The following is an 11482-nucleotide window of genomic DNA, read 5'->3' as shown; positions in this document are numbered from 1 at the left end:
CAGCAGGAAGGTCGTCGTTTTTAGACGCAGCAGGAAGGTCGTCGTTTTTAGACGCAGCAGGAAGGTCGGCGTTTTTAGACGCAGCAGGAAGATCGTAGTTTTTAGATGCAGCAGGGCGGTCGTCGTTTTTAGACGCAGCAGGACGGTCGTCGTTTTTAGACGCAGCAGGAAGGTCGTCGTTTTTAGACGCAGCAGGAAGGTCGTCGTTTTTAGACGCAGCAGGAAGATCATCGTTTTTAGACGCAGCAGGAAGGTCGGCGTTTTTAGATGCAGCAGGAAGGTCAGCGTTTAGATGCAGCAGGAAGGTCGTCGTTTTTAGACGCAGCAGGAAGGTCGTCGTTTTTAGACGCAGCAGGAAGGTCGTCGTTTTTAGATGCAGCAGGAAGGCCGTCGTTTTTAGATGCAGCAGGAAGGCCGTTGTCTTTAGATGCAGCAGGAAGGTCGTCGTTTTTAGACGCAGCAGGAAGGTCGTCGTTTTTAGATGCAGCAGGAAGGTCGTTGTCTTTAGATGCAGCAGGAAGGTCGTCGTTTTTAGATGCAGCAGGAAGGCCGTCGTTTTTAGAGGCAGCAGGAAGGTCGTCGTTTTTAGATGCAGCAGGAAGGCCGTCGTTTTTAGAGGCAGCAGGAAGGTCATCGTTTTTAGACGCAGCAGGACGGTCGTCGTTTTTAGACGCAGCAGGACGGTCTGCGTTTTTAGACGCAAGAGGAAGGTCGGCGTTTTTAGACGCAGCAGGGCGGTCGGCGTTTTTAGACGCAGCAGGAAGGTCGTTGTTTTTAGACGCAGCAGGAAGGTCGTTGTTTTTAGACGCAGCAGGAAGGTCGTTGTTTTTAGACGCAGCAGGGCGGTCGTCGTTTTTAGACGCAGCAGGAAGGTTGTCGTTTTTAGACGCAGCAAGACGGTCGTCGTTTTTAGACACAGCAGGACGGTCGTCGTTTTTAGACGCAGCAGGAAGGTCGTCGTTTTTAGACGCAGCAGGAAGATCGTCGTTTTTAGATGCAGCAGGAAGGTCGTTGTTTTTAGACGCAGCAGGAAGGTCGTCGTTTAGATGCAGCAGGACGGTCGTCGTCTTTCGACGCAGCAGGAAGGTCGTCGTTTTTAGACGCAGCAGGAAGGTCGTCGTTTTTAGATGCAGCAATAAGGTCGTCGTTTTTAGATGCAGCAGGAAGGTCGTCGTTTTTAGAGGCAGCAGGAAGGTCGTCGTTTTTAGACGCAGCAGGAAGGTCATCGTCTTTAGACACAGCAGGAAGATCGTCGTTTTTAGATGCAGCAGGAAGGTCGTCGTTTTTAGACGCAGCAGGAAGGTCATCGTCTTTAGACACAGCAGGAAGATCGTCGTTTTTAGACGCAGAAGGAAGGTCGTCGTTTTTAGACGCAGCAGAAAGGTCATCGTCTTTAGACACAGCAGGAAGATCGTCGTTTTTAGACGCAGAAGGAAGGTCGTCGTTTAAATGCAGCAGGAAGGCCGTTGTCTTTAGACGCAGCAGGAAGGCCGTCGTTTTTAGATGCAGCAGGAAGGTCGTCGTTTTTAGAGGCAGCAGGAAGGTTGTCGTTTTTAGATGCAGCAGGAAGGTCGTTGTTTTTAGACGCAGCAGGAAGGTCGTAGTTTTTAGGTGCAGCAGGAAGGTCGTCGTTTTTAGAGGCAGCAGGAAGGTCATCGTTTTTAGATGCAGCAGGAAGGTCGTCGTTTTTAGAGGCAGCAGGACGGTCGTCGTTTTTAGACGCAGCAGGAAGGTCGTCGTTTTTAGACGCAGCAGGACGGTCTGCGTTTTTAAACGCAGGAGGAAGATCGGCGTTTTTAGACGCAGCAGGACGGTCGTCGTTTTTAGACGCAGCAGGAAGATCGGCGTTTTTAGACGCAGCAGGACGGTCGTCGTTTTTAGACGCAGCAGGAAGGTTGTCGTCTTTAGACGCAGATAGAGCAGATATTAGCCCGCCACAGAGTACTTGTATTAGATATTTGGGAGTATATCTCATGGGGCAGTAATACGGCTGCAGCAAGTCAGTCTAAAAGCAGCGTAAGCAAACCTGCAGAATGAGTGACGGAGGTTAAACCGAGCGATACGCAGACGTGTTCCTGAGAATATTCAGTGTTCCATAAACAAAACATTGCGTAACTCCATCTGTGTAATTGCTGATAACACAAGAAGTAACCATGGTTACCAGAGGATAACAGCATGGCAGCAAGTGGACTGCACTTCTGTTTATGGAGCTCTGCAGGATGTTTAAACAACCAGCCTGCAGAAATGGAAGAGGCTGTTGATTTTATTGATTGGTCTTAGCTTTCATATCCATTGCTCTTTACGAGTCACTAATAAATAGAGAGAGCGAGAGAGAGAGAGAGAGAGAGAGAGAGACTCAAGGGACGCCCATGCTTCTGAACTACAATCTCAAATAAGAGCATAATAGTAATTACATTCCTGATTCATCATCTATCCTTTTGGATATTTACCACCTTCCCAGGTACAGTCAAAAACACATTGTGATCGATTTGCTGACTCCCATCCTTTCCTCTTCTTGCAGAGTGGCACCGAGAATAATAATAATGATCCAGTATTACTGTGATGGACAATTTAAGGTCACAGCTTCATGGTGATTACAGCCAGTCATTGTCCAAGGGACAAAGCGGGACAGTCTGTCCAGCCTTTTGGTGTGGACACAAGTGGAACGCATATTCATATTGATTTCCATGCAAGCTAATGGTGAACAGTATTTCATTAGGAGTGCTGCGACCTGAGATCAGGGTTTTCCTGCTATATATATATATATATATATACACACTGTAATGATGATAATATGGAGGTGTACTGATGCATGTTATACCGACTGTTCCTGTGTCTCTGGTGTAAGTGAGACTTTAAAACCAAATGAATGATTCCCATTGGAATGAAAGTGGTAAGAGGACAATGACGCTGCATTGATTGCACCGGACTCAGTCCTTTGAGGGGGGGGGGGGGGGGGGGGGAACAAATGCTTCACATGCATGCCCACAGACTACCATCTGTCTTGGCTGTCGGCAGCTGGGCCACCATCTTCCTCTGCAAATGGAGCAAAACACACAGAATAATAGACCGAGGGAGAAGACGAGGGACGAGCCGGGTCGAGGGGGGGGGGGGGGGGGGGGGACACACACGAGCCAACGGTTAACACTTCGTCTTCCTCTGAACTCAGGCCCGACACTGCAGCGCATCACAGATGGGTGCTGGCTGGCCGTCAATTCCAGAATGCCATCACACATGAGCCAGGTGGTGAGGAAGTGATGTCTTTCATTACATCCAGGCAGCATGGTAATAGTAATAATAGTAATAATAATCATAATAATAATAGTATTAATAATAATAGTATTAATAATAATAGTAATAATAATGATAATAATAATAATAATAATAATAATAATAGTATTATTAATAATAATAGTAATAATAATCATAATAATAATAGTATTAATAATAATAGTAATAATAATAATAGTAATAATAATCATAGTAATAATAATGATAATAATAATAGTATAATAGTAATAGTAATAATAGTAATAATAATCATAATAATAATAGTATTAATAATAATAGTATTAATAATAATAGTAATAATAATGATAATAATAATAATAATAATAATAATAGTATTATTAATAATAATAGTAATAATAATCATAATAATCATAGTAATAATAATCATAATAATAATAGTATAATAAGTATAATAATAATAGTAATAATAATAATAGTAATAATAATCATAATAATAATAGTATAATAAGTATAATAATAATAGTAATAATAATCATAATAATAATAGTATTAATAATAATAGTAATAATAATAATAGTAATAATAATAGTAATAATAATAATAATAGTAATAATAATCATAGTAATAATAATCATAATAATAATAATAATAATACTAAGACTAATAATAATAATAGTAATAATAATAGTAATAATAATAATAATAATAATAATAATAATAATAATAATAATAATAATAATAATAGTAATAATAATAATAATAATAATAATAATAATAGTAATAGTAATAGTAATAATAATAATAATAATAATAATAATAATAATAATAGTAATAGTAATAATAATAATAATAATAGTAATAGTAATAGTAATAATAATAATAATAATAATGCTTGATTTTATATAGCGCTTTTCTAGACACTCAAAGACGCTTTACATTGTACATTATTCATTCACTCCATACTTGGTGGTGGTGAAGCTACTATTGTAGCCACAGCTGCCCCGGGGCAGACTGACAAGAGCGAGGCTGCCAATTTGCGCCATCGGCCCTCCTGACCTCCACCGACATTCACTCGCTCTTGCCCAAGGACACAACGACAGTGTACACATGTGCCGGAGCCGGGAATCTAACCGCCAGCCTCTCGGTCATAGGATGGCCCACTCAACCACCTGCGCCACCGTCGCCCCATGCACGGGGCCGCGTAACCAGTTAGCATGCCTGCGTGATAATAAGGAGAAGCTCCCTGTTGGATCAGAGCGACAAACTGTAGAAGGTCAGTCAGAGGTCGTAAAATCAGAGATTATGTTAGTCAAGAACGAAGCATGAAGAGCTAGAAAAAGTGATCACAAAAGGAAGTTGTATTGTTTTCCCACTTTTTTATGTCTGTTATTCCATAAAAATGTCATGTTGAACTCCTGTAGGTCTCAGATTGAGACTCCCATGCACTGCAGCAGATTAATAGCATAGACAGGGTGCAGGTCCCTGATGAGATTACATGCACTGCAGCAGATTAATAGCATAGACAGGGTGCAGGTCCCTGATGAGATTACATGCACTGCAGCAGATTAGTAGCATAGACAGGGTGCAGGTCCCTGATGAGATTACATGCACTGCACCAGATTAATAGCATAGACAGGGTGCAGGTCCCTGATGAGATTACATGCACTGCAGCAGATTAGTAGAATAGACAGGGTGCAGGTCCCTGATGAGATTACATGCACTGCAGCAGATTAAAAGCATAGACAGGGTGCAGGTCCCTGATGAGATTACATGCACTGCAGCAGATTAGTAGAATAGACAGGGTGCAGGTCCCTGATGAGATTACATGCACTGCAGCAGATTAATAGCATAGACAGGGTGCAGGTCCCTGATGAGATTACATGCACTGCAGCAGATTAATAGCATAGACAGGGTGCAGGTCCCTGATGAGATTACACGCACTGCACCAGATTAGTAGCATAGACAGGGTGCAGGTCCCTGATGAGATTACATGCACTGCAGCAGATTAATAGCATAGACAGGGTGCAGGTCCCTGATGAGATTACATGCACTGCAGCAGATTAGTAGCATAGACAGGGTGCAGGTCCCTGATGAGATTGCATGCACTGCAGCAGATTAGTAGCATAGACAGGGTGCAGGTCCCTGATGAGATTACATGCACTGCAGCAGATTAATAGCATAGACAGGGTGCAGGTCCCTGATGAGATTACATGCACTGCAGCAGATTAATAGCATAGACAGGGTGCAGGTCCCTGATGAGATTACATGCCGACACTACAATAGGAAGACATGACATTTATTTTTGTATTACTATAACTAATTTACATGAACGTGTCATTAGTGACGTCACATGACGCTGATCAACAGGGGTTTAGATTGGCTGGGGCGGAGCCCCACCTTCAGGGGATGGACTGAAATGTGTTTCCCAGGTCAGACAGAAAGTGGACGAGATGACACGCATTCATCAAAGTGAAGCCGTCTGCATCGATGTCTGAAGACGCCCATTGGCTATACGCAACACAAACCACCAGGACATGCAGGACGCAAAGCAGTGGGACACGGGGCGCTTTACGGTCGGGTTGCGAGTCTGAATTTTAGCACGACTGCCACAGTTAATACTCCAGTGGCTTTCAGTCAATCCAACAATCCAAGACTGGCGGCAGCATTCAGAGTTAGTTACGGGGGGGCTCGGTGGGCCTCTGAAGGGTCAACGGACTGAATCCGTGAGACGGGATCTGACATTCAGCACACACACCAAAGAAGCAGAAACTCTTCTGCAGAAGATCGGCCTCTTGATCCCGACCTGCTTCGGACTCTGATCCCCCCCCTATAAGCCCGAAGCTTTTCAGACATTCGGTCTACGAAGGTACAATCAGAGAGACCGTGAAGGACACATCCCATCCTGTCCTCACAAAGCCAACGCCTCGCGACTATTCTAAATGGGTATTGGGCAGCACCCTTAGTGAGCCTACCTGTGGCTGATCTGTGTCCCCCGTAGACTGGACATGGTCTCTTCCAGGTTCTGCCGCAGGTCAGCGATGTTCTTCACTGTCCTCATGCGTCTCGTCTCAGGATCCTCTCCTAAAGACACACATTTTCATCATTTACTGACGTGCAGAGCGCGCGCACACACACGCACACACACACACACACACACACACACACACACACACACACACACATGCTATATGAAGTCATGAGAACATCTGACAGTATTTTGGTGAATGCCACAGAGTGACTCTGCAGGGAAGCAGAATGATGGCCGATCCCTCTCCCCGTCAGGCCGCACCAAACATTATTTCAGGCACTGCTGACATTTTCCCTTCAGGCTGCTGCAGAAATGTCGTGTCATGACGCCGTGCGCTCTCCCAGTGTTCGGGACACTGCAGGCTGCGCCTGTAAGAGCTAACATTTCCCTCCTCAGCCCTGCAGCATCCTACAGACAGAGCGGATCAGTAAACACTTCCTGTGTCTGTTCATCGGGCTAGCGCTAGCCTGTAGCTGCAGGCCGGCGCCACAGAGTGGGTCATTAGCGGTAGCATGAGAGATCAGATCCTGCAGTTTCAGTTTGCTCTGCATGCTGCAGATGAGGAAAAGCAGATCTCACAGTGGCGTGTGCTAGCTCAGTGCTAGCTCAGTGCTAGCTCAGTGCTAGCTCAGCCTGGAGCGAGTGGGCGTCGACGGGAGAAGCGTTCAGACCTCCAGGGACTCCGGCGGCGCAGCTCAGCGTCAGACTGATCAGTGGTCAGTTTGAAAACTCGGCGAGAAACGCCACGCAGAGGGCACAGACCTCCGCCAAGCAGCTCATTCCTCCCCTCACTGGATCTAGACCGTCCACACGGTGATCTGGATCAGCACCAAAAGGTTCTAAAATGTTCCTGGTATCTTTATACACCAACCATGACGGTAAAAGTGAATCAGTATTTTTTAACTGATTTTTGAATCCTTAAATACAATCGTCAACGTTAAATGTTTTTATATTTTTCCCTGACCTCATTCTGGATCCGATCCAGATGAAATTCGGTGGTGAGATAGCACGAACCCCAAGACCCAAAAGGAAAGGGACTAACTTATGATTTAACTTGTTTAAATTGAGCAGGTTTTTCTGTATCATGAATATACATGCTATTTATTTATTTGTTTGACAGAGTTTAGAGCAAATGCTAATTCTCAGCTCCCGTCCCTGGCCGGCCTTTTCTACACTACACACCAATACCATACAGAATACACACTATATACAATAAAACACAAGTCAGTGAAAGTATTCATCCCCTCACACACACGGGTGCAGGTTTGATTGTCTTTGTCGGCTCCCCAGCGGTAACAGGGGTCGTGAGGTCAGACGTCCCAGAGCTCTTCTATCGGGTTGAGGTCAGATGCAGTCAGAACCGCCCAACCCAGACGGGTCCATCGGATCGCCAGACGGACTTGCTGAGCTGCTGTCATTCCCAATCGCTTCACTTTGTTACAGAACCGCTAACAGAACCACTACAGAACCGCTAACAGAACCACTAACAGAACCGCTACAGAACCGCTAACAGAACCGCTAACAGAACCACTAACAGAACCATTAACAGAACCACTAACAGAACCACTAACAGAACCACTAACAGAACCGCTAACAGAACCCCTAACAGAACTGCTAACACAACCGCTAACAGAACCATTAACAGAACCACTAACAGAACCACTAACAAAACCGCTAACAGAACCATTAACAGAACCGCTAACAGAACCGCTAACAGAACCGCTAACAGAACCGCTACAGAACCGCTACAGAACCGCTAACAGAACCACTAACAGAACCACTAACAGAACCATTAACAGAACCATTAACAGAACCGCTAACAGAACCACTAACAGAACCACTAACAGAACCGCTAACAGAACCGCTAACAGAACCATTAACAGAACCACTAACAGAACCATTAACAGAACCATTAACAGAACCGCTAACAGAACCACTAACAGAACCACTAACAGAACCATTAACAGAACCATTAACAGAACCGCTAACAGAACCACTAACAGAACCATTAACAGAACCATTAACAGAACCGCTAACAGAACCACTAACAGAACCGCTAACAGAACCGCTAACAGAACCGCTAACAGAACCGCTAACAGAACTGCTAACAGAACCACTAACAGAACCGCTAACAGAACTGCTAACAGAACCGCTAACAGAACCACTAACAGAACCATTAACAGAACCATTAACAGAACCGCTAACAGAACCGCTAACAGAACTGCTAACAGAACCGCTAACAGAACTGCTAACAGAACCACTAACAGAACCGCTAACAGAACCACTAACAGAACCACTAACAGAACTGCTAACAGAACCGCTAACAGAACCACTAACAGAACTGCTAACAGAACCGCTAACAGAACCGCTAACAGAACTGCTAACAGAACCACTAACAGAACCGCTAACAGAACTGCTAACAGAACCGCTAACAGAACCGCTAACAGAACCGCTAACAGAACCGCTAACAGAACCGCTAACAGAACTGCTAACAGAACCGCTAACAGAACTGCTAACAGAACTGCTAACAGAACCGCTAACAGAACCGCTAACAGAACCACTAACAGAACCGCTAACAGAACCGCTAACAGAACTGCTAACAGAACCGCTAACAGAACTGCTAACAGAACCGCTAACAGAACCACTAACAGAACTGCTAACAGAACCATTAACAGAACCGCTAACAGAACCACTACAGAACTGCTAACAGAACCATTAACAGAACCACTAACAGAACCGCTAACAGAACCGCTAACAGAACCGCTAACAGAACCGCTAACAGAACTGCTAACAGAACCGCTAACAGAACTGCTAACAGAACCGCTAACAGAACCACTAACAGAACTGCTAACAGAACCATTAACAGAACCGCTAACAGAACTGCTAACAGGTGATTGTGGAATATTTAGTAATGAGGACATTTCATGGCTGGACTGGTCTCCATCACGAATAGACCCTTGATGCAACATTCAGAAGTGTGTGTGTGTGTGTGTGTGTGCGTGTGTGTGTAGGTGTGTAGGTGTGTAGGTGTGTGCGTGTGTGGGTGTGTGTGTGTGTGTGTGTGTGTAGGTGTGTAGGTGTGTGTGTGCGTGTGCATTTCTGCTTTTTGTGTCAGAGCGAGAGCAATTGGCTGCACTAAAGGAACTGAGGTCTCACCTGCACCGGAGAGCAACCCAATCCAGAGCGCTATGAAGGAATTCACTCGCTCATTGGGAATCAAACCGACGCTGCTCTCCCACACACACACACACACAAGGTATTGATCGTGCTGGCTGTGAGTCATGGCGCTGGGGGTGGTTTGTTGGTCTTATTTCAGCATCCTGCCTCAAACCGCTTCAAGGAATTCTACCTGTTGCTGCGCTCGGCATCGTCTGCTGCAGCCGCGGACTCACAACCGTCCCCTCGGCAGTCACCGCGACACAAGAGCAGGTTTATTTGAGCCCCCCCCCCGTGCCTGCTCCTTTAACAGAGAGCTTCGTCCTGTGGCAGTGGCGACGGCTCAAAGCATCTTCCTGTCTGTCCCCGCGGTGAACCTGAGAGGACGCAGCACCGTGCTCAGAGGTCGTCTGTTCCTAACCCTAAACCCTTAAATTGGGCTTCTTCACCGCGACCGGAGGAAATGAGAGCACAAAAGGAGTTTGCGCTGCTTCATCTCATCCAGAACGCGTTTCTATTCTCGTCATGCCCTTTCCGTGGCTGGCTGACTTACGTGGGCGGGGCTGCCTGTGCAGCGCCTGCTCCAGGTCGCCCAGCATGGTGAGGATCACTTCCTGGTCCAGCTGAGCCGCTCCTTCACGAGGACCTCCGCCTGAAACCTCCTCCTCTGCCCAGTAGCCGCTGTCCTTCTGGCCTCCTGCCTGCTCCTTCCGCCCCCCCTCCATGGACGTCCGTGCGTGGGCGCTGTGTGACGCCTGCTGTGGCCGCCCGCTTGTGCCAATGCATCGCCATGGCAATGGGACGAGGGAGTGTTCTGATTGAGATAGCGCCTTGGTGAGGGAGAGCGACAGCGACCGAGCTCGGGTTCCTGGCATGCCCCCACCCCTTGGGCAGGCCCCCTTCCTGGGGCTGCCCTGCAGGCTCCCTCCTGCCCGCTGGGTGGAGGACGAGGACGCCAAAGAGTTCCGGGCGAGTGACGGGCGGGACGGGAACTCACTGAGCTCAAAGTAAACGCTCTGCTCGCCATCACTGAGCAGAGCGAGGTTGGTCAGTGACCGCTGCTTGAGCCGCAGGTTGAGGTTGTCAGGAGGAGGCTGAGGGGGCCGTCGGGCTGGGCTCCCCCCTTGGTACACCGAGAACTCGGCTCCTCTCTTCATCTCCTCGCCGACCGCTCCGGGTCTTCCTCGTTCTTACCTTCTTGCCTGTGGCGGCTCCCGGAGTGAAACTGGACTCTGCTGTCACTGCTGAGGCAGAAGGACTGGAGGACGACGGAGGTAGAGAGACACGTCCCCCCGCCCCAGTCCTCCCGGCCGAGGTCCACGCAGAGGAGAGACAAGCTCCCCCTTAGGCATAAAGGTGGTGTCCACGTCCATCCTTGATCCAGCCCATGGGCAGACGAAGAAAGACATAAGCAGCGCTCCACCTGTCCTCCTGTCCTCGTGTCCTCCTGTCCTCCTGTCCTCCTGTCCTCGTGCCTCCGATCTGTCTTCTTGGCTCTTTTCTCTTCCTCCACCAGTCATGGGCGTGGACCAGCGAGACACTTCTCCGTTCCTTCACACTCTCTTCATCTGCCCCCCCCCCCCCGTTTCATCCACTACTATCTCTTTAATGAGCAGCTCTCGGCCGCCCCTCTGACTGTCTCTCTCTCCTCACAGCGGAGGATGAACGGTGATCGGTCTGCTGGTTCATCCCAGCACTCTCTCTCTCTCTCTCTCTCTCTCTCTCTCTCGCTCTCCCCTCCTCCTGTGTTTATCACACTCCCTTACTCTTAATGCCCCTCGTTCTCTCTCTCTCTCTTCCCTCAAGCTTCCAGCCTGTGCCTTTCACCCCTCTGCCTCCCCCCCCCCCCCAGTGACGGTGAGCCGGTTAGCCAGTGAACCTGTAAGCTTTGCAGCCTCTGCTGCGGCACACCGGCTACCTGGAGGAGCCGAGGAGGGTTTATCGGTTTATCATGGATAAACAATGAGACTACCGATCAATAAAGCACGATCAGCCCTGTGGCCATCGGTCACAGCTGTCCTCCACACAGAAGCAATGCTATAGTAA

The 11482-nt window shown here is 47.3% G+C and overlaps 1 protein-coding gene across 1 annotated transcript in view; it reads right to left on the bottom strand.

Moving 5' to 3' along the window:
- The window catches only part of nav3 (neuron navigator 3), a 160435-nt gene that overhangs the window by 47528 nt on the left and 101425 nt on the right, over positions 1 to 11482 (bottom strand). Inside the window, exon 11 of the mRNA XM_068755448.1 lies at positions 6225 to 6333. Within this exon, the coding sequence (XP_068611549.1) occupies positions 6225 to 6333 (109 nt within the window). The remainder of the gene's footprint in view (positions 1 to 6224; positions 6334 to 11482) is intronic.

The sequence above is a fragment of the Brachionichthys hirsutus genome, chromosome 22, assembly GCF_040956055.1.
Source record: "Brachionichthys hirsutus isolate HB-005 chromosome 22, CSIRO-AGI_Bhir_v1, whole genome shotgun sequence".
Classification (NCBI taxonomy): Eukaryota; Metazoa; Chordata; class Actinopteri; order Lophiiformes; family Brachionichthyidae; genus Brachionichthys; species Brachionichthys hirsutus.
This window is presented reverse-complemented; position numbering and strand designations above follow the sequence as displayed.